This window comes from Hemicordylus capensis, chromosome 6 (genome assembly GCF_027244095.1).
Source record: "Hemicordylus capensis ecotype Gifberg chromosome 6, rHemCap1.1.pri, whole genome shotgun sequence".
In the NCBI taxonomy this organism is placed as follows: Eukaryota; Metazoa; Chordata; class Lepidosauria; order Squamata; family Cordylidae; genus Hemicordylus; species Hemicordylus capensis.
The window spans coordinates 99,196,284-99,221,765 of NC_069662.1; the positions used below are offsets into that span (position 1 = coordinate 99,196,284).

The following is a 25,482-nucleotide window of genomic DNA, read 5'->3' on the forward strand; positions in this document are numbered from 1 at the left end:
CAATCCCCCTGCCGCCCCCTTCTTGCCAGGTCTCCATTGAAAACGGGCGGCAGGATAACTCCCTGCCGCCCCTTTGCCAGCTTGGCTGCAAATGGCTTCTAAGAAGCCTTTTGAGTGCGTGCGCGCGCGCAAAAGGCTTCTTAGAAGCCATTTGCAGCCAAGCCGGCGAAGGGGCGGCAGGGAGTTATCCTGCCGCCCATTTTCTAAAAGGCTCCTTTTAGAAATCAGGCAGCAGGATAACTCCCTGCCGCCCCTTTGCCTGCTCAAAAGCCAAGCCGGCAAAGGGGCGGCAGGGAGTTATCCTGCCGCCCGATTTCTAAAAGGAACCCTTTTAGAAAACGGGCGGCAGGATAACTCCCGGCCGCCCCTTTGCCGGCTTGGCTGCAAAAGGCTTCTTAGAAGCCATTTGCAGCCAAGCCGGCAAAAGGGTGGCAGGGAGTTATCCTGCTGCCCGTTTTCAATGGAGACCTGGCAAGAAGGGGGTGGCAGGGGGGTTGGGGGTGGCAGGGGGCTTGAAGGGAGCGGCCGCCAGCCAAGCAGGGTCTTGAAGGGGGCAGCAGGGAGGTATCCTGCCGCCCAATTCTTAATTCTTAAGAAGCCAAGCGGGGATTGAAGCGGGCAGCAGGGAGGTATCCTGCCGCCCGATAGCTCAACAAAATACGGCGCCTTTGTTGGGAGGGGTAAGTAAAGCCCCCCCGTCCTTATTGGAACCCCGCACCCCAGTGCCGGACCACAGCTCTGCGGTTCCATGCACACCCCTATCTCATACTGTGTGGGAGGAGGCAATGATAAACCCCTCCTGTACTCTACCAAAGAAAACCACAGGGCTCTGTGGGCACCAGGAGTCGACACCGACTTGATGCCACACTTTACTTAATATCTGCATTACTTTCTAGCCAACTAAGAATGCAACTATCGTAAATCCACTGCAGCCATTGAGACGAGCATGTTAACATGCTACTAAACAGGTGTGAACCGCTTCTCCATCCCCATCTACTGTTATTGCCCTTTTATCATTCCAGACTACACTTACAATGTTATGTGAACACACACACACACACTAATAGTTTCTCCCACATCTGATGCCCTCTACAAACTTGCTCACAAATTCTCTCAGAAAAATCTGTTGTTCTTTAATTCCCAAGGTATGTGGTCCCCTAGCCTATAAAATGCTGAGACCCTTTACAATATGGACTGTTTAAGAGGAAGTCCTCCTGCATCCCAGAATGCCCTGTGCTAGCAGCACAGTGGCTTATCTCATTAGAGCAGCTGCTGCGCTGAGCACAGCCACTTCTCCCCCCCCCAGCTCGCTGCCCAAAATGGCAGCGGGCTGGGGGGAAGCCTTCCACCCTGTGGCAATTGCCCAGACGATTCCCTGCTGAAGTAGAACAAACCCACTGTTTATTCTACCTTGGTAAGATGCCGGGTAGAAGAACAGGGCTACAGGGAGCAGCCAGGAGCGGAGTTACCCCAGGCAGCTCGTGTCATGAGAACAGTCTCACCATCTTTTAAAGCAGGAGGAAGAGAAAGGGCAATTGAGTAGGCTTCATTGAACATCCTGCTAAGCACCCCGCCCCCACTTCTTTCTCCTCCTGTAGCTGCATACATGAGCAACACTGATATAAAGAGCTAGAACACTTTGTCACAGGCATAGTTATTGCTGAAAGGAGAAAATTGCACTGTACCCCTCCATAGAAGCCACAACTCTTTAACTCTAATATTTACAAGTTGTAAGAAAGGAGTTAAAAAGAAAGTGTTTTGGTAACTAACAAGATGACTTGCAATAATAGGGTAAAAGCAGCCAAGACAGGAACCAGACTGTTGGCCCAGGAATCAAGGAGGTGGTACATTTAGGAAGTCTTACAGGATTTTCCATGAGCCAATCTCATACAGTGTGTTCCTATTTGCAAAGCACAAACATTCAAATCCAGATTTCTCAGGAGACCAGCTGGCATTTTGATCTGCACACTAGTTACTGCAGATTAGAAAGCCAAAGATCAAAGCTTGAGAGCTTATTATGTTTAGAAATATTTTATTTTTCTCCCCAACTGCCTATGCAGCATTTTCCAGTGAACTATCCACACAGATAATATCAGCCCGCCATGCTCCCTCTCCAACTTTCCTCTCTTCTCTTTAGAACTCAGATATACCACTGTGGCAATTTTGAAGCAACTTTCTGAAATCAGAGTTGCTCGGCCTTTTCTTTCTTCCAGTTTGCAGATTCTGCATTCTTGGGCTCTGGGGAGGGTTGTCGGCAGCAAGCAACCTCAGAGGAACAATGATCTAAACCTATTAAGGGCAGGAAAGGCGGTCTGTCAACTCTATATCCCCGTCCCAATTATGATGAAAATTGCTGTAGTAGGGAGAAAAATGAAAGAGTTCTGTATCACAATGTGGATGAGAGGGCTTGGTGTGATGACTCAACCACCACTGACAAGCACAATAAAGACACAGAACCTATCCAGTTCACTGTTTTCAGGTTAGGTAGGTTAAGAATAATTATTTCTCCCTAAAGTAGTGGATCAATATGAAACAGGAAATGCAGTCCATTAAAAAAAGAAAATCCTCTATTTGTTTGATCAAAGACACCAAATGTCCGCTCCAAACTGAGCAAGACAATAAAAAGCTTCCAGGAGATTCTGGGGACTATGAAGCAGCAATCTCTTGGACCTCGTCCCTCAAACTTGGTATGGATTTCTTAGTATTGTCAGTATTGCCCCTATTTCCCAGTATTAGAAGAACAACATGGGAGGAGCTCACACTGAAGCAGCTCCCATGCAGGAAAAGGTAATGTCAGGAGAGGCCTTATGATATGACAGGCCAATACTTCTAAGGCTTTATAAGACTCAATTAGTAAGTCTTTGGTTAAAAAAAAAAATTGGGTTTCTACCCTATTCTTACAATTTTTGAAGTAGGAAGGGGATATTAGTGACTTGGAAGCATCCTTTAGAATAAAACCTTTTTTTTTTTTTTTTTTAAGTGTGGAAAGATCATTTATTTTTGCTTTCCCATGACCACTGATCTCCTTCCCTCTCAAAAAAAGATAACCTTTGATGAAACTTTTTCTGTAATGAGAGGCAAGGAAGTGCAGAGTCCTAGCCACAGGCAAATCTAAAACTTTAACTGAATATAAAATAAAATTAACTGAATATAAAATGCTGAAAATTAAATTAATGCTATTTAATTTTGCACAATTCATTCTGTATCTGCTAGTTATTAAGAAGGGCTTGGAGGACACCAACTGAGGACCATCTGCTCTCCCATGAACTGCCCAACTGTGAAGGCCCTTTTCAAAGGGCACCTTTGGAGGCCCTTGCCTGTGGAACTCCACCCCTCGAGATGTTAGCAGGATTGGCACCAAGTCTTTTTAATGTGCTAGTTAATACATTCTCATTTGCCCATGTTTTTAATTAGCAGGACATAGTTTGTTACTGATTTTTTAAGTGTTTTAATTTTTGTTATTCGCTTATTTTATAATTCCTACCATATCAGTGTTTATTTGTTTCATGGTAAGTATGTTTTATTTTAATGCAGGGACTTAAGAAATCATCCTGGTGGTGGTTTTTTTAAAAATTAAAAATGCAGGGCATAAATGGTCTAAATAAATCCACCACCCTGTGACTACTAGATATAGTATAGACTAGCTGTGACTTCTGAAATTTTACTGTTTCCTACACATGAAGGAATTGTTCCCAGTTGCCCCTTTCTGGCTGGTGTCAGCTGCCTGGGGTTTTAATTTCCCATCAGCTTCAGCCGCCATACCAGTAATTATACTCCAGAGAAACATAAAAGTAGTAGAGTTTGTTTTTATAATTAAAGTAAAAAACAAACCCTTCTGAATAGTAGTTGAAAAACTGAATGGTGCACAGACACCGTCTTCTCAATAAATTGTGCTAACATTAACTCACAGTTAATTCCTATATTACTATTAAAACAACAGTCTCACTTCTTTCTCATTCTCTCCCTCAAATTACTTGGCATTCTTTCCCTCCCCCAGTTGCCTTGAAATGTATACTTCCTCCCATGAAAGGCAGTTTCGTTTCAAATCTCAGGTCAAATTCTAGTTCTCTCATGGGTTCGCCTTGATGCTAGCTTAGATACAATTCACTTACATGAATTACAATTAATTCCACACCCTGTGACTGGAAATATTACTCTGCAGTATCTGTGACGTCTTACGTTTTATGCCCATTGGCTCTAATATACCTTTGCAATCTTGCTGGCTAGAAATTTTTTTTTTTTTAAACAAAATGAGCACCAATATTTCTCAAAGATACAGAATTCCAGTGCAACTGCAGCACACAGAGAAATCTAACTGCGCTACTATACTTCCAAGTCTGTTTTTAAGAACACAAAGCAAAGTTAGCAGCAGAGATCCAAACAGAAAGAAGGAATACAGAAAGGAAAGAAATGTGTTTATATAGCAACTCCTAGCTCCTAGGCAAGCTCTGACCCAAGGCACTCAACAACTACAATAAACCAACACATAGAATCCAGAACTGGGATCTTATTGTTTTTCCTTCCTTTATTATTTTAAATTTCTAGTTTTCAAGCAACCATTAGGGGTGTGGGAGGAGACCATGCATGCTATCTTGAGTTCCTTGGAGAAAGGGCAGGATAGAATCTACAAAGTGTTTGCAAGTATGCAGGAACTATTTGATTTTAAGAGGAAAAGGATTCAGCTTTTGCTATGAGAACTGCGGAAAACTCTTAAGTTCACCAGGGTCAGAGAACAACTGCTATCTGGCCTTGGTAAAGACCTGAACATGTATACCCTTGCTAGGTTTTGACCAAGGACGGCCTGCCTCCTGGTGGATATGGAAACAAATAAAAGGCAATAGAGCCCTTTCCTTGTAGAACCTGTTGGCACGAGTGACCCAAGGCATCGTTTTCAAGGAATCTTTATTACAACAGATAAAAGGATAAAACAAAACATCCAAATAATATATGTTTAAAAAGATTAGAATAAAGCACTTTCCTTTATTCTTGTGAGTCTTCCATTCACAGTGCTTGCATCAAACATGTCTCTCATCTATCAAAAGGTGCTGGGGAATGGACAACCAGAGGCTGGAGAGGACGTAGAGCTCTGTCCATACCGAGCTCTCCACGAGCCATCCGGGAAAGGATCCCATCCACCTGCACAAGAAAGAAAGGTCTCAGTGGATCTAAAATCACAATCCTGTCTATCTGTCTGTCTATCTATCTATCTAATTCACTAAGATGTACCCATGGCTAATCTCATGTGGGGCAGCTCTCGTGAGAGTTTACGAGCGGGCAGCCGGGGGAGGGGGAGGGAGAGAAGGCAGGGGCAGCGGGTGGGGAGGCCAGGGAGAGAAGGCGGGGCGGCTGGGGAGAGTGGCTGGAGAGAGAAGGTGGTGGTGGCCAGAGGGGTGGAGAGAGAAAGCGGCAACGACCGGAGAGAGAAAGCAGTGGCACTCGGGGCGGGGGGAGGCGGAAAGAGAAAACTGAGGAAGAGGAACATCTGCCCACAGGTAGGGCCTAGGGTGAGGGACTGGGTGCCTGTCTGTCTGCTTCCCCCCCCCTCGCTTACTATCTGCCCCCCAGGACCGGCTGCTGGACTGTGGTGAGGTTTTGCAGGACTGGGGCCCAGAGGAGGTGGTTTCCATCTGCCGGAGCTTGCTGCTCAGGGATATTTAGGGTGCTGCCAGTGGCGGCAGGCACACCACCAGCAGGGCTGAGGGCCAGGCTTTCTAGCCCAGGTATTTGTGTGTGGGGGGTATTTAATTGTGGGGCTTCTGTTAAAATTAGTCCTGGGTGTGATTGTTTTAGAATGTGTCTGGGCTTACCTGGAGATGGGGGCCGTGTCCACTGACTGCAGTGCAGCAATTCCGGTGGTGGTGGGGAACAGAAGAAGTAACATTGGCAGGCCAGTGGGTCGTTACAGCAGAAGGGGACTTGGAAATCTAATAACTACTTTACTATGTCATTTATTTTGTCTTAACTAACTGTTTTAAGTTGGGTGTTTTTTTTGTCATTTATTTTAACTAACGTTTTAGCTTTTTCTTTGTTTGTTGTAAACCGCCCAGAGATGCAAGTTTTGGGCAGTATAGAAGTGTGTTAAATAAATAAAATAAATAAGATATGCCAGCACACAACTAGACTCTCCAGCTACTTCTTATAGCTGGGCTATACAACTTCAGTCCTCCAGCTGTTGTTGGACTACAACTTCCATCATCTCCAGTGGCCAATAGTCGGGGATTATGGGAATTATAGTCCAACAACAGCTGGAGGGCCAAAGTTATGGAGTCCTGTCTTACAGCAAAGTCATCTTCACCTCTTAAGTAGAAAGCTCCTGTGGTCCTTCTCTGGTATCCCCAAATAAACCAGCCTGGGGAAGCCTCAGATCTGAACTAGGCATGTGCCCGAAACGTTTCGGAGGCCATTGTAAAGGCCTCCGAAATGTTTTGGCGCTGGGGCGGTTTTCGGTGTTTCAGCACCGGCGGGGGTAGTACTTTAAGGGCGGGGGAGGGTGCACTCACCCCCCCTGCGTTTCCCCCACCGGCGCTCTGTAAATTTCAAGCCCCTCGGGGCGACAGCGTTCCTCCCTGCCGGCCTGTTCCCCCCGTCGGCCGGAAGTCGCGTGCGCACACACGACGGGCACACGCGCACCCGCCACTTCCGGCCGATGGGGGGAACAGAGCGGCAGGGAGGAATGCTGCCGCCCCGAGGGGCTTGAAATTTACAGAGCGCCGGCGGGGGAAACGCGGCGGGGGAATGAGTACACCCTCCCCTGCCCTTAAAGTACTACCCCCACTGGTGCCAAAGACCATTCATGCACCTCTCTAATCTGAACCAGATATTTCCCATTCCAAGTCAGAGATAAGGATAACAGGAAATGGCCACTCAAGCAATGAGCACCTCCATAGTAATGATCTCTGACAGATGAACAGAAGCACTGAAATAAGACCACCTCACCCTTTCCATGGTACTCACTCGCTGGGCATAAGCCTGGTCCTCTTGAGGTTGGTACAATTTCTTTATCTCTATGGTCCTGCAGAGCCAGGGCAGAGAGGTTATTATTAAGTAAGCAGTTTAATAAACCATCATCAGAGATGTGGGTTTTCTGGAAGATTTTCCCATGCAAAATTTCCCACAATTGCATAACGCCTTTCCCTTAAAAATTACTGTAAAAGCTTTCCTGATTGTGGAAATCAGGGGCATCCTCGAACCATGCTTCGAGCACCGGTTCAAGTCCTGGTTGGGAGCGGAAGCTTTAAGAAAAAAGAGGAGAGTAGGGCCCTACCTGCTCTCTGCCATACTATGCAGCTTCCTGCTGGGGAAGCGCTCGGCCTCTTTTTTTAAAGCTCCTGCTCCCAACCAGGGTGCTTTCCAGACTATCTGCTGGAACAGCAGCAAAATGCCTCCGTTCGGGCAAGTCACATTCGGATTATAAACAGTAGGGGGAGCAGTCTTGTGGAAACTAACAACCCGGAAAAACAGCAACTTTTTAACACCGGATATACTAGCTCTATATAGTAGCAATTAAATTTGCAACAAAGCATTGGAAATGTGAACTGCACCCTGCGGTCCGCATAGGGACTGCGGTGTCATGACGCAGGAAGTGTGGAAGTACACTTCCGAGATACGTCCTGACCCCGTTGTAGGGTCTAGTCAGGAAAGCGCCCAGGACGTGAACCAGTGCTTGAACCACAGTTCAAGCATACCCCTAGTGGAAATTACAATTGATTGCGATCTGATTTGGCATGTTACTTGACAAACTTATACAATTAAAAAAGTAATCAAGTAGAAATTTTAGAAATGGAAAATGTTCTACTTCACATTTCTGGCCATCATCATGTGCTAAGCTCTCTCTCTACCCAACAGCAACCATTTTTAAACCAAAAAAAGAGAAGGGATGAGATATGCTTGCAGCCGAAGCCCTGGTGAGAAGCAGCAAGTTCTCCATGTCTTATGGAAGAGGAAAATAGATACCTAGATATATTCTGGTGCTTGTGCACTTTAGCTTCAGTGTGCACACAAAAGTCCCAAACTCTGCTGAAAATTCAAACATTTAACCAGCATTTCTCAAACTTCTCAAAACTCACACAGATACACCCACTATTGCTAGCTGTGCTTATTCTGCCCAGCTCCCAAAGGCTCCCTGCTTGCAGTTGCATCTCCAGGATTGGAGATTGCACTTTTACTATGCTCAGGAGCTGCACCGCAGTGTGAGCTCTCAGTTTATAGTATGCATGGGGACAGGTCACTTAGTTGGTAGTGGGCTAGTTGCCCCTAGATTTGGCTGCAAGCAACACAAATTGGAATAGGGATAAGATGCACACACACCCTCCCTGTGAACAAGTCCCAGCTAAGTAGACTCCAGAGTTAACTATAAGAGAGTTAACTCCTGAGGTTACTCTGAACTTAGAGTGAATCACCTCATTCCCCTCACAGGAAATACCTTGCTAACAGAACCAATCATGCCAAGCAGGGAAAAAGCAGATTAGACGGTGAAGTACTCCTGCTAACTGGGCAAAGAGGCACCTTTTACCATGGTGATTCTCTTTATTTAGCAGGGGTAGAGTAACTGGCCCTATCCACCCCCAGCACAGTACTTCCAGTGACTGTTGCTGATGTCTGTCTTATGTTTCTTTTTAGATTGTGAACCCTTTGGGACAGGGATCCATCTTATTTGTTTGTTATTTTTCTGTGTAAACTGCCCTGAGCCATTTTTGGAAGGGCGGTATAGAAATTGAAACAACAACAACAACAACATCAAAATAATCAACATAGCAATACCAGGGGATAGCAGAATAGAAGAAAAAGAAATAGAAAAAATAACCAAATACAAAGATCTACAAATTGAAATTGAAAGGCTGTGGCAGAAAAAGACCAAAATAATCCCAGTGGTAATTGGCGCCCTGGGTGCAGTTCCAAAAGACCTTGAAGAGCACCTCAACACCATAGGGGCCACAGAAATCACCATCAGCCAATTACAAAAAGCAGCTTTACTGGAAACAGCCTATATTCTGCGACGATATCTATAACAATTGACAATAAAATTGAGCCATCCCAGGTCCTTGGGAAGGACTCGATGTCTGGATAAAACAAACCAGTCAATAACACCTGTCTGACTGTGTAAACAAGATAATAATAATAATAATAATAATAATAATAATAATAATAATAATAAGAAGAAGAAGAAGAAGAAGAAGAAGAAGAAGAAGAAGAAGAAGAAGAAGAAGAAGAAGAAGAAGAAGTAATGTTCTCCCCATCACAAAAGAGATAAGTCAGTAACGTGGCTTAGAGGTGTAAAGGTAAAGTGTGCTGTCAAATCAATTTTGACTCCTGGCGCCCACAGAGCCCTGTGGTTTTCTTTGGTAGAATACAGGAGGGGTTTACCATTGCCTTCTCCCACACAGTATGAGATGATGCCTTTCAGCATCTTCCTATATCGCTGCTGCCCGATATAGAACCAGTGAGAATTCGAACTGGCAACCTTATGCTTGTTAGTCAAGCCTTTCCCCGCTACACCACTTAAGGCGACTGCTTAGAGGTGTACCCATTGAAATCAGTGTTCCCTCTAATTTTTTTCATCTGTGTGCAGAATGAATTTTGTTCTGGGAGGCAGTATCAAGGCAATGTGTGCACACATACATTCAGAGTGGGGCATTCCTGATTCAGCCTGAACAGGATCTAAAATTAACTGAGCGGACATTAAAAAAAAACTTGTGAGTGCACACAAGTGTGCACACAGAGGGAACACTGATTGAAATTATTGATAGTATTACTGGAGAGTCCTTCAAGCACAGATATTCTTTCATGTACCTGCATACTCACAATCAGTCTTGCACACAAAAAGGCGATTCACACATCGTCTCACCCAGGAGGAACAATCAGACACACTGTGTTCCACGCAGGTACATCCTGGCCCTTCTAATCAGCAAACAGTAGGAATGTGCCCCAAGGCACGTTTTGGTATAGAAGTGTCCCCAGTTCCATGACCCAGTGTGCTCTCCCTTGCCTTCCACTGGAGACTCCGACAAGAACCCCAGCAAGCAATCTTGGTGCTCCCTTGTATGCTGTCCTTGGGACCCCACTGAGCATTCCATGTGCTCTCTTGCAGCCTACAAAGAGCTTGAAATCACTATCTGGATCGGTCCTTGTGCCAATCCATCCAGCTTGCCTCGCACCTATAGGAAGCTGGATCCACGGAGAAACCTCTCTCGTGGGCATGCCTCCTCATACTAATTCCGCCAACCCTCCTGCCTTCCGTCACACTGAGGAGTGAGATTCTGCAATCCAGAAACCTTGTCGTCCAAGTCAGGTGAATATGAGCATTGGCCATCCTTGGGCCCCGAAACAATTTCTTCTCCCCTTTCTTAAACCCAACCCCACCTCTCTGTCTCAAGCCTCTTTTCGCTTACCCGCCTGGAAACTTGCACAATTAGACCTTAAGCTAAATGTTGTTTATTTAGAAACATACAATTTTACTACAATGAGGCATTACTAACTTAAAGAGTTAGTAATGTCTCATTGTAGTAAAATTGTGTAGTAACATTTCTGTTGCTCTAATCACACCATTCTCTTCCTGTATCCCCCTTATTTTAAATAAATCCTTCTTTAGATTTTAAACTATATCTTGCCTCAAACCCAATCACTTCTTGAGTCCAAACGTTTACACAAATTAAAACTGGTGGAGCTGCCCCTTTAAGAGCAAGTTCCCCACAACACCCGAACATTGGGGGTGCCTACCAAACACCCCTGGGTCAGTTTCATTAACACCACCCACCCACACCCTGAATTAAAACTGGATACACACTTTTTGGGTTGCCACGATCTTTCTCCTTCTATGAATATACTTGAGAGATAAGTAGCTCTGTGGACACTGCTCACCTTCTTCTGTCATTGGATGCACCAGTTGATGGGAACAGAGGCTGAGATGCACTCAACTCACAGGGTGTCTCGACCTTTAAGAACTTCTGAGTAGAGGTAGTCTGGTTACCTTTCCCCTGTATTTGATGGCACAAGAGACATCTTTTGGGCTTCTCTCGATTCCTGTGGTAGTGAACCAAGAGGGTGTTAAACATGGATTGGGTGAAGGATCCATAGGAGGGAGAATAGACAGTGATGGAACTTCACCTGAGCACACAGTCCTCACAGACATGGTTGTCAGACAAGTCATCGGGGACAGGGATGTTGAGTGGGGGCAGGAGAAATGGGATGAGGTTCTCCCCATCCTGGACACAGACCACACCTCCACGGAGCAACAGAGGAGCCCAGCTGGATTTTGGGCGGTAAAGTGCCATTCCATGGACCACACACCAGCCAAGGACATCATCTAAAAAGAAAGCAATTCTTGCTCAGCAGTGCTCCCTCACCCTGTCATCAGGCTTTGCAGATGTCTTTCTTCCCAGCTCTGCAGAGTCCAATCTGTCATCATCTCTTCCAACAGTCCCAATTTTCCTCCCCAATACCCCTTTATCTACAAGCCTTAGTTATCGCCTTAATTCATTCCCCCAAAAGAAAAATTTAGTCACCTGTTTTCTTTTCAGAGGGCCCAGTTTTCACATCCTTCATCATATCCAGAGGAGGGACTATCCGTGATGCCTGGAAGAGGTGGACATCAGAGACACACAGTTGACCTCTTCACTCCTGACCTTACGCTTTCCCTTATTTCCACAAAATGTATCTTTCGCCCATCCACCTTCTGCTCTATGTCTCACCATGCCCACAGCAGCCTCTCTCTTCCCACCCAAATATTTCTCTCTGAGCATTTTTGGACCCTAATAGCCCCATCTGTGCTGTGCCTTTATCAGCCCTCATCTCCTCCCTTCACTTTTGGCCTTGTCTTACTTTGACAGCAAGTTGCCTGAGCAGTACTATACCATTTCTACATTTGACATTTCTGAATTAATACATTTTAATATTAGAAGTATTTATTTATTTATTGTTAAATTTATAAACCACCTGATCCAGGCCTGCTGGATCAGATCAAGAATTTATCTAGTCCAGTATCCTGTTTCCAGGAATGGCCAACCAGATGCATTTGGGAAGCCCATAAACAATGTATGAAGGCATCAGTCTTCTCATATTCTGTGTCCCAGCATCTGGTATTCAGAGGCATACTGGCTCATAGGAACATAGCAATAGCAATAGCACTTACATTTATATACCGCTCTATAGCCGGAGCTCTCTAAGCGGTTTACAATGATTTAGCATATTGCCCCCAACATTCTGGGTACTCATTTTACCGACCTCGGAAGGATGGAAGGCTGAGTCAACCTTGAGTCCCTGGTCAGGATCGAACTTGTAACCTTCTGGTTACAGGGCGGCAGTTTTACCACTGCGCCACCAGGGGCTCATAGGAAGCTATTGATCCATCTAGCTTGGTATTGTCTACACCAGGGCTGCACAACTCAAATGCCCTGGTGGGCTGGAATAATCCACAACTTGGCATGCAGGGGCTGAGGTCAAATTCTTAGCACTTGTGGATCTATAACCCTTGTCAATGGACCCATATTTTTTACCAAGGATAGTGGCCAGATAATAGGCCCTGTCCCTGCTCAATCAGTGGGGCCCCTAGAGTGCATGCCAGCCCAACAAATGCCTAGTCCTCTCCTCTCCCTACATCATTGTTGCTTTCAGGCTGCAATGATAGGCATGCTTACATGGGAGCACTGGCTGCACTGGGCACACAATGGAGCATATTTCTGAGAAAGCATGCACAGGATAGCGCTATAAGGCAGTTCTCAGCTCCTGTGTTGCTGCAGGATACCTGGGGGCCAGTAAAATAGTCCCTGTGGGCTGAATTCAGTCCCCGGGCCTTATGTTGTGCAGGTCTGATCTACACTGACTGGAAGCAGCTCTGCAAGGCTTCAGACAGGCATCTCTCCCAGCCCTCCCTGGAGTTGCCAGGAAGTGAACCTGGGACCTTCTGCATGCAAGCAGATGCTCTACCACTGAGCTACTACCCCAAATATCTTACAGCAGACAATGCTCACATGTAGTCACCCATCCAAACGCAAACCAGGCAGACCCTGCTTAGCAAAGGGGACAGTTCACACTCACTACACAAGACCAGCTTTCCTTCCCGCAACATCATCATCCTAGAAAATGCAGAAATCCACACCTGAAGCAGATCACTGGGCCATCTGGCTTAGTGCTGCCTACTTTGATTGGCAGTGTCTCTTCAAGGTGTCAGACAGAAGTCGTTGCTTTGCAGCAGGACTCCTCCCTCAACTGGAAATGCTAGGGACAGATCTGGTCCAAACTTTCCCAGCCCTTGAGGTAATGTAGTGAGCTGCATTCCTTACATTTTGGCATGCTCTGCATGTCAATTCCCTGCCACCCTTGCTCTGTCCTATAGCATGTACAGTGTGCTGCACACACCAATTTCCCCACTACCTACCCAATTTTCTCCACACTGTACAGAAGATGCTACATACCCATCTCTCCCCAAACCATACACCATTTGTGCTGCACCTTCTCACCCTGACTTCTCCAAGCAGGAATCCCAGCCCCCTATCCAAGAGGGACTGAAAGGCCAAAGGGAGGACTGGGCAGGGAGAGCAAGGGTGGCTGCCAAGTGGGGGGCAGGAGTTAGTCAGCTGGCCAAGGAAGCTAGTGGGCAATTCTCTGCCGCCACCTATCCATCACTTGAGGCAACCGTGGTTCCCTTTAAGCTGCGTGGCTGTGCACCAGTAGCAGGGTAAAAAAAGGGTTAGCTTCCCTTCCTGCTGCTGGTCCTTCCCTCCCAGGAGGAGGCAATACAAGATTTGCCTTCATTCTTGTGCTGCTCACGCTAGGCATTTGAATGTTAATTAGTTAGTTATTCGGTTTCTATACCGCCCTTCCAAAAATGGCTCAGGGCGGTTTACACAGAGAAATAATAAATAAAAATAAGATAGAACCCTGTCCCCAAAGGGCTCACAATCTAAAAGAAACGTAAGACAGACACCAACAACAGTCACTGGAAGTACTGTGCTGGGGGTCGATAGGGCCAGTTACTCTCCCCCTGCTAAACTTGGCAAAGAGGCACCTTTTGATGTGGTGATTCTCTTTAAGGTGCCTCTTTGCCAAGTTAGCAGGGGTATTATTAGTTAGCAGGGGAATGTAATTATTGCAGATCGAGAAAGCGAGGCGAGGAGGAGCTGAAAGGTGGACACTGACTGGGCTTGTGTTGCCTTCCTCAGTAAAAGTAAAACAAAACCCTTGCAAATCTCCATTGCATGTATGTGTTTGTTTCTTCCCAGCTTGAAAGCGTGTATGTGCCTGGCTGCTGTGTGCTTCTGAAAGCCAGTTTGCTTTTGTTTGTTCCACAAAAGGGGGGCGGGGGGAGAATGGCAGCAGGACAGCTTGGAAGGGATATAAATGTATAAAATGCATAAAAAGAGGCTAGAAAACAAATGAGTAACTGTACAGGGGAAGAGTCTTAATTTGCTAGAAATCCCTGTAGAACTGTTGTAATCTTTAGCTGATATTACCAGAATGTTTTCAGACAATTCCTTGATTGTTTTGTGCTCATTATTTTGTCCCGCTATGGACTATCAATTGGAGGAGATGATCACATTAATGGAGATGTTGTGTTGCATTCAGGCTTAGTCAAGCCGTTTTTATTTTAGCAGAATGGGAAAGAGTGGAATGGGAGACTTAAACTGTGTACTTGCTACTTATATCTATCTGGGCTAGTCTTTTTAATCCCTGATCATGTTATGATAAACATGAATGGTGCTGGACATAAAATACCACTTTTCCAAAATATAATGAATTCCACCCTGCCCCGCCGCCATATAATGTCCAAACACTTTCCCCCCTTTCTTCCCCCACCTCTCCCTCTCTTCCAATAACAACTGCTTAGGAACATAGGAAACTGCCATATACTGAGTCAGACCATTGGTCTATCTAGCTCAGTATTGTCTTCACAGACTGGCAGCAGCTTCTCCAAGGTTGCAGGCAGGAATCTCTCTCAGCCCTATCTTGGAGAAGCCAGGGAGGGAACTTGAAACCTTCTGCTCTTCCCAGAGCAGCTCCATCCCCTAAGGGGAATATCTTACAGTGCTCACACATCAAGTCTCCCATTCAGATGCAACCAGGGCAGACCCTGCTTAGCTATGGGGACAAGTCATGCTTGCTACCACAAGACCAGCTCTCCTCTCCTCTGCTTAAGTATAGTACAGGTTGTTGTGATGATAAGCTAAATGTTTTTATTATACTTGCAGTGAAAAAAAGTAAAAATCCAATTTTATATATAGAATTGTAAGATATACTTTTTCAGAAAAAAATCTGAATAGCATATTTTAACTATTATTGTTCTCAGCAGATTTTTAACACTCAATAATGATCTCAATAATAGTTAAAATAGGATATTCAGAATTTTTCTGAAAAAGCAAAAAGACTACTAAACTCGTGTTTAAGTAATGAAAACAGCTATAATTATATTTCCCAGTTAATTAATTGAAGGCTTTTGTTCCATATGTGATTTAGTTATTCCAGATCTTGTCTACTGAGGGAACCTACTAGCACTATTCCCCAAGAATTATCAAATTTTGATAAATGGCAGAGAAGATAAAAAAGAATAGATCAAGCAGGAGCCTAACCCAGTAGGTATGGTTCTGCCAAGATTGGTTTTGACCTATTGCCATATCAACACTCTACTTTCAGAAAAGCCCAGACAGAGCTTGGCTTCAGCCCCAAAGTTAGCATACTTAGTTGGACACTATAAAGCTATAAATCCAATTTTATAAATAGATTTTATATTATAATTTTATAAATAGAACAGAATTGTAAAATACACTTCTTTCCTTCCATATTTGTATGTGTGTGTTATATCCATAGTGGCACATAATAATGCATGTGGATGCACACTGCCTTGATAATGCCATCCAGAACCAACCTCATTCCACTCACAGATGAAAAAAAAAAAATTAGAGGGAACACTGGAGGCAACTACTTCACACAGTCTTATTGGCAAGCTGACTGTGACTAGGGGTTTGCATGCAAAGCTCTACCATGGAGCTAGGAGCACTCATCAGTTAAGCATAGCCCTCTCTCAGTGCTGCCACAAGATGGGGGTGGGGAGGGAATGCATCTACCCCCTGCCTTTGCCATTCTTGTTTCCAACCCAGACATGCCAATTTCCACTCTCCTGATGGCTGAGTAATACATTAGCAATGTTCTCTGCGGAGACCTTACTGTCCTACAATTGGGACAGTACACTCACCTGATGGCTCTGGCAACACTTTTCAGTACTGTTTGTGGCTGCTGCTACACCACTTTCCATTTTCAACGCTGGTTGTCCATGATAGGATTTCAGCCTTTCCACCAGTTCAACAGTCTGGGAAGGAGAAAGTGGAGAAATGGTCAGAAGGTAAGAATTTAACATGGGTCACTGGAGCAAAAATATTAAAGAGCCTCTTTTTCTTGTCCACTAGTGTGTGTGTGTGTGTATTAAAAAAAAATAATCAAATGTGTACATTGCCCCAAACTTTCATCTCTGCGTGGTTAACAATAGCATAAAACCAATTAAAAACCATATACAAAAAACTTTAAAACTATTTAACAATTTAAAAATAAACCAGAAATTAAAATCCAAAAATTTTAGGAAGCTGAGAAAGCTTGGGTGAAAAGATGGGCTTTCAGGTGTTTTTTGAAAATTGCCAGAGATGGGGAGGATTGCATCCCAGCAGGGAGCGCATTCCACAATCTTGGGGCAGCGACCAAGAAGGCCGATCTCTGTGTAGCCACCAAACGAGTCAGCGGCAACCGGAGACGGACCTCCCCTGGTGACCTCAATGGGAGGTGGGGCTCATAGTGAAGAAGACGCTCTCTTAGATACCCAGGGCCTAAGCCGTTTAGGGCTTTATAAGTTATAACTAGCACTTTGTATTTTGTCCGGAAACGTACTGGCAGCCTTCCATATTTGTATGTGGTTTCATTTGATTTCTCTCTTTGAAATGTTAGAACTCCCAATATTTTGTGAAACTTCTCAGCAGCTAGATATTTTAGTCCATCAGAAGTTGTACCCCAAGGCAGGGGAATAAGTGCAGTTGCTTCTGAATAAGCAGTGCCTCCTGTTTTTGCCTTATCAACTCCGAAGAGAAAAGCAGTATTTTCTTTATTAGCATTCAATGAAAGAATCTCATTAAATGGAAATCTGAAATGGTGCTAGACCATACTATCATCTAATAGGGGTGTGCATGGAACCGCGGAGCTGCGGTCCGGCACTGGGGTGGGGGGTTCCATTAAGGGCGGGGGGGGCTTTACTTACCCCTCCCAACAACGGCGCCGTATTTAGTTGAGCAATCGGGCGGCAGGATACCTCCCTGCCACCCGCTTCAATCCCCGCTTGGCTCCTTAAGAACTAAGAATCGGGTGGCAGGATACCTCCCTGCTGCCCCCTTCAAACCCCACTTGGATGGCGGCTGCCCCCTTCAATCTCCCTGCCGCCCCCAATCCCCCTGCCGCCCCCTTCATTCCCGTTTCTCCATTGAAATCGGGCGGCAGGATAACTCCCTGCCACCCCTTTGCCGGCTTGGCTTTTGAGCAGGCAAAGGGGCGGCAGGGAGTTATCCTGCCACCCGATTTCTAAAAGGAACAACTGCTCCTTTTAGAAAACGGGCGGCAGGATAACTCCCTGCCCCCCCTTTGCCGGCTTGGCTGCAAAAGGCTTAAAAGCCTTTTGCAGCCAAGCCAGCAAAGGGGCGGCAGGGAGTTATCCTGCCGCCAGATTTCAATGGAGAAACGGGAATGAAGGGGGCGGCAGGGGGATTGGGGGCGGCAGGGAGATTGAAGGGGGCAGCCGCCAGCCAAGCGGGGTTTGAAGGGGGCAGCAAGGAGGTATCCTGCCGCCCGATTCTTAGTTCTTAAGGAGCCAAGCGGGGATTGAAGCGGGCGGCAGGGAGGTATCCTGCCGCCCGATTGCTCAACTAAATATGGCGCCGTTGTTGGGAGGGGTAAGTAAAGCCCCCCCCCCGCCCTTAATGGAACCCCCCCACCCAAATCTTGCCGGACCGGACCGCCCGTGTCCGGACCGGTCCAGAGGCCCGTAGAATGGCCTCCGGACCAGTCCGTGCACATCCCTATCATCTAATACTAAATAGTGTAATTAATAAGGCACAGAAAGTTCAATATAAATCAGGACAACTTCCTCTCACCTTCCCTGTGGCGCGCAGGCCCAGCTTCTTGCATTGCTGCTGCAGCTGTGTCCTTTTCAGGGCACTGTAGTCAGTTTCCTTAACTAGTGTACCCAAAGAGCCCTTGACTGGTGGACGCAGAGACTGTTTCGTTAGTTTGCGGCCCGGGTGGCACATTGCAAGGCCCCTAAGCAAAAAAGAAAAACAGTAAGTGGAAATCAAGAGTGGGGGGAACCAGTCTCTGTTTTTCTCATCCATGTCTGATATTACTAGCCAGTTTAAGCCATCAACACCCATGACTAATCAATGGATGGCAGAAATGCCATTCTCTTGTTGAACAGCAGATTGACTAAATTCAATACCATGGTGGATGAGTACTGGCATACCAGGCCTCTTCTCCTACTGAGAGCCCCTGGTGGCGCAGTGGTAAAACTGCCACCCTGTAACCAGAAGGTTGCAAGTTCGATCCTGACCAGGGGCTCAAGGTTGACTCAGCCTTCCATCCTTCCGAGGTCGGTAAAATGAGTACCCAAAATGTTGGGGGCAATATGCTAAATCATTGTAAACCGCTTAGAGAGCCCCGGCTATAGAGCAGTATATAAATGTAAGTGCTATTGCTACTGCTCCATTTTCACTGGTTCCTCTGGTTTAGAGAAGAACTCAGATGAAGAAGCAGAAGGAGAAAATGCAGATAGTCCCCAACTCATACCAAAGCGAATTGATTGTATAGAACACCCACACAGAAACTTAATTGCTATATTCTTTGCAAATAAAATCACTTAGAGTGATTGCTAGTTCAGATATTCTGTATTGCAGGTTATGTTTCAATCAGTACTTTGTACCTTACTCCAACAAACATCACTTTCCATTGCATTACTTGAACAGAGCACAAAACTATAGTGCTTAATAGTTTTTCCTGTACTTGAAGAAAAAGTGCTTTGGAAGGATGCTTCTACAAAAATGACACTGCATCATTAGCCAGCTGGTCCAGGTTTCACCACTTTGTACAACCTGGGGAGATGAAGGGGCAGCTTAACAGGACAGTGTGGTAGTCCCTGTCTGGTGTCATTAAACTGCAAGTTTTTCTAGAAGGGGAGACCCACTGACAGCTACACTCCAAAGCAGTGTTCTCTCTAATTTTCTTCATCTCTCTGTGTTGCACCAAACAAAACTCAAAACATAAGTTTTGTTCTGGGCAACAGTACAAAGGCAGTGTGTGCACATGCATTCAGAGTGGGGCCTTCCTGATTCAACCTGAGTGGGATCTAAAATTAACCAAGTGGACATCCAAAAATGTGTGAGCGTGCACACATGTGCACACCTTGGAGGCAGACAACTGTATGCTTTCTCTCATGTTTGCTACAATTACACTTTTGCACTTCTGCATTGTCCACTTGTGTTTGCTTTGGGGACGAGTCCCTGTGGTGCAACATCTGGAATTGTGGAACTGCCCAGCAGGCCCGTATCTACACTGGGTCAAAAAGGGGCCCAGCCCTAGTAAGTGACTTTCCTGTCAGAGATCGGGCAGCAACCGCAGCTCACTGACAACATTGCACTGTCATAACATAAGAACAGCCCTGCTGGATCAGGTCCGAGACCCATCTAGTCCAACATCATGTTTCACACAGTAGCACACCAGGTGCCGCTGGGAAGCCCACAGGCAGGAGCTGAGGACATGCCCTCTCTCCTGCTGTTACTCCCCTGCAACTGGTATTCAGAGGCATCCTGCCTCTGAGGCTGGAGGTGGCCTTTAGCCCTCCAACTAGTAGCCAATGATAGACCTCTCCTCCATAAAGTTATCCAAACCTCTCTTAAAGCCATCCAGGTTGTTGGCTGTCACAAATGTTCCCTCTAACAGGGATTTCCAGATGTTGTTGACTACAACTCCCATAATCCCCAGACAAAGGCACAGCTGGGGATGCTAGGAGTTGTAGTGAACAACATCTGGAAATCCCTGTTAGAAAGAACATTAGCTGCCATGATATCTTGGGCAGAGAATTCCACAAGTTGATTATGCTTTATGTGAAGAAGTACTTCCCTTTGTTGTACCTAAATTTCTTGGCAATCAATTTCATGGGATGACCCTTGGTTCTAGTGTTATGCGAGAGGGAGAAAAAATTCTCTCTATCCACTTTCTCCACACCATGCATGATTTTATAGACCTCTATCATGTCTCCCCACAAGCATCTTTTTTCTAAACTAAAAAGCCCCAGGTGTTGTAGCCTTGCCTCATAAGGAAGGTGCTCTAGGCTCCGATCCTCTTGGTTGCCCTTTTCTACAATGTCCAGTTCTTTAGGTATGGACAGTTCTATAAAGTCCTTCTTTAGGTATGGTGACCAGAACTCTACGCAGTACTTCAAGTGTGGCTGCACCATAGTTTTGCATAAGGGCATTATAATATTAGCAGTTGATGTCACCATCATCCTCAGAGCACAGAAGAAGCAAAGGAAATAGGGAGGTGCCTGCTGCCTGGTGGAGGAAAGTAATGGGGAAGGAGAGTTGAAGACGAGATAAGACAGTGCCTCCTCCTCCTCCACTTCATTCATTCAATTTCTATATCGCCCTTCCAAAAATGGCTTAGGGTGGTTTACATGGAGAAATAATAAATACAAATAAGATGGATCCCTGTCCCCAAAGGGTTCACAATCCAAAAAGAAACATAAGATAGACACCACCAGCAACAGTCACTGGACATACTGTGCTGGGGGTGGATAGGGCCAGTTACTCCCCGCCGCCCGCAAATAAAAGAGAATCACCATGTTAAAAGGTGCCTCTTTGCCAAGTTAGCAGGGGAGCACTTGTCCTTGGCTGAAGAGTGTGCAGGCTGAAGCCGACTGACAGCTCCTCTCCAGGAATTTCCCTCAGCTGAGCAGTAAGCCAGCCTCAGCCTACACACTCCTCAGGAAATGGCAAGCAGAGGAGGGACTCAGGGAGACAGGGGTGGGGATAAGAGAGAAAGGAATTCAGAAGGTATTTGCTTGGAGATAGGAGGGAGGGGAGATGGTTGTGAGAGGAACAGAGGGGGTGGGAGAAGAGCAATTCAAACACCATTTTTGTATTTCTTTCTAAAATACAAAAATGGAAACTTTTACTTTAAAGTTTATTTAAAGTAAACTTTAAGTGGTCAGTTTACTTTAGGGAAATTTCTTTTTGCGTAGCACACATTCATTCTGCAGTTGTTATTATTAACCGCCAGAGATGAAAGTTTGGGGTGACGTACAAATTTGATAAACAGATGTAGGTTACAAGTTCCCACCCTGGCATCTCCAAGACAAGGCTGAGAGAGACTCCTGCCTGCAATCTTGGAGATGCTGTTGCCACTCTGTGTAGACCAGGGATTCTCAACTGTTGGGTCCCCAGATGTTAATAGACTTCATCTCCCATAATCCCCAACCAAAGGCCACTGGGGCTGGGGATTATGGGGGTTGATGTCCAATAACATTTGTAGACAATACTGAGCTAGCTGGACCAATGGTCTGACTCAGTATATGGCAGCTTCCCTTGTTCCTATGACGCTAGGCCTGAATAAGAATATCTGCTGGAATGCTTTAGCTGCTCACTACTGTCCATTTAGCCTTCTTATTGGGCCTGGATTTACAAGGCAATGCAGAAGCAGTGGACACTCCTGCCAACAGCTGTGCTGTTTTAGATGTTCCATCCCCCTGCATCAGGGAGTGAGGCAATAGTATTGCTGCTGGAAAGAGCATCTGTGATTTCCCACCACTGGCTTATTTGGTAGTGGTGGGGCAGCAGCAGTCACCCCAGGGGTCAGCAGGGTGGGTTCTTGGACCTGTGCTCAAATCACTTCAGAAACCACCCCTGAGAAGCCAAGCCAAAGACAGAGTCAGAGGGGGTTCTCCTCTCCTGGAAGGGCTGCAGCTTTATTTTTGGCAATACCTTTTACCAGAAGAGTTAAAACATTTTGCTGCCTGCTCTCCTGTGTTATTAATCAAGATGCATGTTTTTAGAAACAGTTGCATTTCATATGCAACTTCAATGAGCATGTTTTTAGGAAACAGTTGCATTTCATATGCAACTTCAATGAGCATGTTTTTAGGAAACAGTTGCATTTCATATGCAACTTCAATGAGCCCCTAGTGGCGCAGTGGTAAAAACTGCTGCCCTGTAACCAGAAGGTTACAAGTTCGATCCTGACCAGGGGCTCAAGGTTGACTCAGCCTTCCATCCTTCCGAGGTCGGTAAAATGAGTACCCAGAATGTTGGGGGCAATATGCTAAATCATTGTAAACCGCTTAGAGAGCTTCCAGCTATAGAGCGGTATATAAATGTAAGTGCTATATTATAGAATACCCAACTCTTCAATACAAGAAATAAATCCTAAAAAGTCACCACTTTCTACCGAGGGTTTTATTTCTGCATGAAACAAATTACAAGCACACATTTGTTGGCAGCCAATAGCAACAAGGCACAACAAAAAGGAGAATAGGATGTAGCCTAGAAATATAGTGTATTGCATCCTGCTTTTTTATTTTTAAAAATAGTAATAATAATCAAATCAATTCTCATTATTTTGCCTTAGCTACTAACAAAACACGAGAAAGCTTTGTAGTAAAAGTGAAAATTCCAGGTTGTTTTTTTTTAAGGTCAGTTTGAACTTTGAGGGGAGATTGTTATAATACACATTATTCAAAGGGGTTTATCAGCTTGCTAGGAATGCAAAGAGAAGGAACGGCCACTGGCCGTCGGCCAAGGACAGAACTCAGGAGCAATCCCCATTTTTATTTTGTCCAAGGACTCTCTACTAACTAACGTGGCGAAAAGCAAAAAAGACACAAAGCCTAGTAATACCCAACTATATCGAGTCACAGCGACACATTTATCGCTGGTTACCACATCACTGATTCAATTAATGAAGACGAACGGAACCAGACCTCTTTCGCAAGGCTAAATCTCTTTTCTAAAACAAGTTTAACTCTCAGCCAGAGATCACCCACAAACTAGCGCGGCAGTTTAGGAACACAGTTCTGGGCAAGAGATTTAGAGGGAGTGGGAAACCGACTCCATAGACAGGGTCGGTTACGGTAGGACTCGAGGCTATTTCGTTCTACACTGATTGGAGTTATACGGACAAAGCCAGTTTCTCTCTCACACACCCAGCTTGCATGAGGCTGGCACACAGGGCATGAGAAGATAAAAAGCAACACTGCTACGAATGGGAAGACACGCCAACTCACCTCGGCATTCTGAACCACGCCTAGTTGCAACTTCGCTCAGTGCACTTTCCGTTTCAAACTGCGCGCACTGCTCTGCAGCGGCTACTCCCAGAACGCGTCTCCCCTGCCGGTGTACTTTTGCGCCTGCGCGGCCTCTTCTTTCGCTCAGTAGTGGGTGGGATTAAAGTGGCAAGATGGCGGCGCCCAGCGGTTTAGGAGAGTAGAGGGAGACGTGAGTGACCGCGATCTCCCCTCCTCGTGCGCACAGGTAATGCCCGCATTTTTTTCGCCAGTCACTTATTGGCCCGCCGGTCACTTTCGTTTCGCCTGCCCGCTCGGCCCTGCGCTCAGCTGCCCACGTTGCATACGCTTATTGAGTAACCTCTTCTTGCAGCAGAGGCGCTTGCAGTCGTATGCGCTCGCTTAGGTGTAAGCCCCATAGAGCTCAGCCGAGCACTCTTCTGAATAAACCTGCCTGAGTTTGGGATGCAAGTGCATTAGATGACCCTTCCCACCTTTTTGTGTTGGGGAAAATATCTCCGTGATCTAAGGCTTCAGTTGACCCCAGGACGCAGCACTCATCTATAGATCAAGTGAAGCAAAGTAATAAAAACACTACATATCTTTAAGAGTGAAGTGAGAGAGCGATGAATTGCAGAGTATGACAATGCAAGGCCGTCCCTAAAGGGGCGTGGGACGCTAGCTGGGAGCAGCAGCGCTGGGGCATGGGTGCTGGGGCATGGGCAGCAGCACCCACCCTCACCGTAGTAGCGGCTCAATGCGCACACTCGGACCCATTCTGCTCAACTGTGCGCCCTTGGCGCAGGGGTAGGGGCAGGGGCGATGGTCTTGATCCAAAGCCCCTGGGGACGCTCCTGACAGGGTTCATAGATAAAACAACACTGATCTGAAAATTTCAAAGGCACGAGGTATCATATCTGATATTCCTCTGTAAACGTTCAGATATACTGTATATATAAGATTATTTCATATATGCAACCAGATGGCATTCAAAATTTGAGCTTTGCACCTTTTTTTGCATGTGTTTGCTGTAAGACTACTGATCTGGAAAAAAGAGTGTTTTTTTGCATACGAAGAGTGCCTTTATCTCAGCCATCAGAGCCTATTTCACTCAAAACATCTTTTGATGTTGAGGTGTGTGGGGTGGGGGAGGGTGGAATTGACATATGGGAGAATGATTCATGCAGCCGCCAAGGTCTCTTCTGAGCTGGAAGTGGAACATTTCCACTTCCTGGAGCACCATGTGACAGCATGATCTTTCAAAACATATAGATCATGCTCTCCCTCACAAGTGCCTTTGCACTAACACTGGCAAAGCATCTCTTTATTGTAGAAGTTTGTCCTAGAACATGTTCCAGGTGAACAGTCCCAAAGAACACTATTGTAGAGCCCATATACTTATGTATGTATGTATGTATGTATATATGTGTGTGTTTATATTTGTACACTGCCCCAAACTTCCATCTCTGGGCGGCTTACAGCAACATACAACAAAGCAAAACAGAAATCAGTATCTTACAACAATTCAAAACCATGTCTAGTTAAAAAGCTTGGGTGAATAAATGTGTCTTTAAAGACTTTTTAAAAGTTGTTAGAGATGGGGAGGCTCTTATTTCATCAGGGAGCACATTCCAGAGTCTCAGGGTGGCAACAGAGAAGGCCCATCCCTGTGCAGCCGCCAAATGAGCTGGTGGCAACTGCAGATGAACCTCTCCAGATGATCGTAATGGGGCTCATGGTGAAGAAGACATTCTCTTAAATACCCTGGGCCTGGGCTGTTTAGGGCTTTATAGGTTTTAACCAACACCTTGTATTTTGTCTGGAAACTTAGTGGTAGCCAGTGTAGCTGTTTCAATACAGGAGTAATATGGTCTCTCCTAGATGCCACCTGGCTGCCACATTCTGTACCAACTGCAGTTTCTGACTACATACAAAGGCAGCCCCATATAGAGCTCATTGCAGTAGTCAAGACTGGATGTTACCAGCATATGTACTACTGTTCTGAGGTCATTCATCTCAAGAAACAGATGCAGCTGGTGTATCAGCTGAAGCTGATAGAAAGCGCCTCTGGCTTCCTCCTCAACTTGAGATACCAGGGAAAGGTTTTGATCCAGAAGCACTCCCAGACTGTGTACCTGTTCCTTCTGGGGAAGTGTGATCCCATCCAGAACTGGCAGATAAAAATAGTCTCC

At 45.7% G+C, this 25,482-nt stretch overlaps 2 protein-coding genes across 3 annotated transcripts in view; one reads left to right on the forward strand and one right to left on the reverse strand.

Annotated features, from left to right (window-relative positions):
- Nucleotides 1-4,885: 4,885 nt before the first annotated feature.
- On the reverse strand, nt 4,886-23,515 carry LOC128330049 (uncharacterized). The gene is made up of 8 exons (XM_053262222.1): nt 23,291-23,515; nt 18,117-18,282; nt 16,184-16,297; nt 11,502-11,571; nt 11,104-11,302; nt 10,858-11,019; nt 6,955-7,012; nt 4,886-5,136 (listed from the first exon to the last, which is right to left on the reverse strand). Exons 1-8 carry the CDS (start codon nt 23,296-23,298, stop codon nt 5,029-5,031), a joined length of 885 nt encoding a protein of 294 aa, XP_053118197.1. The 5' UTR covers nt 23,299-23,515; the 3' UTR covers nt 4,886-5,028.
- LARS2 (leucyl-tRNA synthetase 2, mitochondrial) overlaps nt 23,394-25,482 on the forward strand; it is a 95,086-nt gene continuing 92,997 nt past the window's right edge. For both annotated transcript variants that reach the window (XM_053262219.1, XM_053262220.1), the window contains exon 1: nt 23,394-23,537. The gene's annotated coding sequence lies outside the window, so the exon portion shown is untranslated. The remainder of the gene's footprint in view (nt 23,538-25,482) is intronic.

Coding starts and splice junctions, on each gene's coding strand:
- LOC128330049 (XM_053262222.1), bottom strand. Junction 11,303..11,501: donor GCCCTCTGAAAAGAAAACAG/GTGACTAAATTT, acceptor CTTTCTTTTTAG/ATGATGTCCTTGGCTGGTGT. Junction 7,013..10,857: donor GCATCCAATGACAGAAGAAG/GTGAGCAGTGTC, acceptor CTGGCTCTGCAG/GACCATAGAGATAAAGAAAT.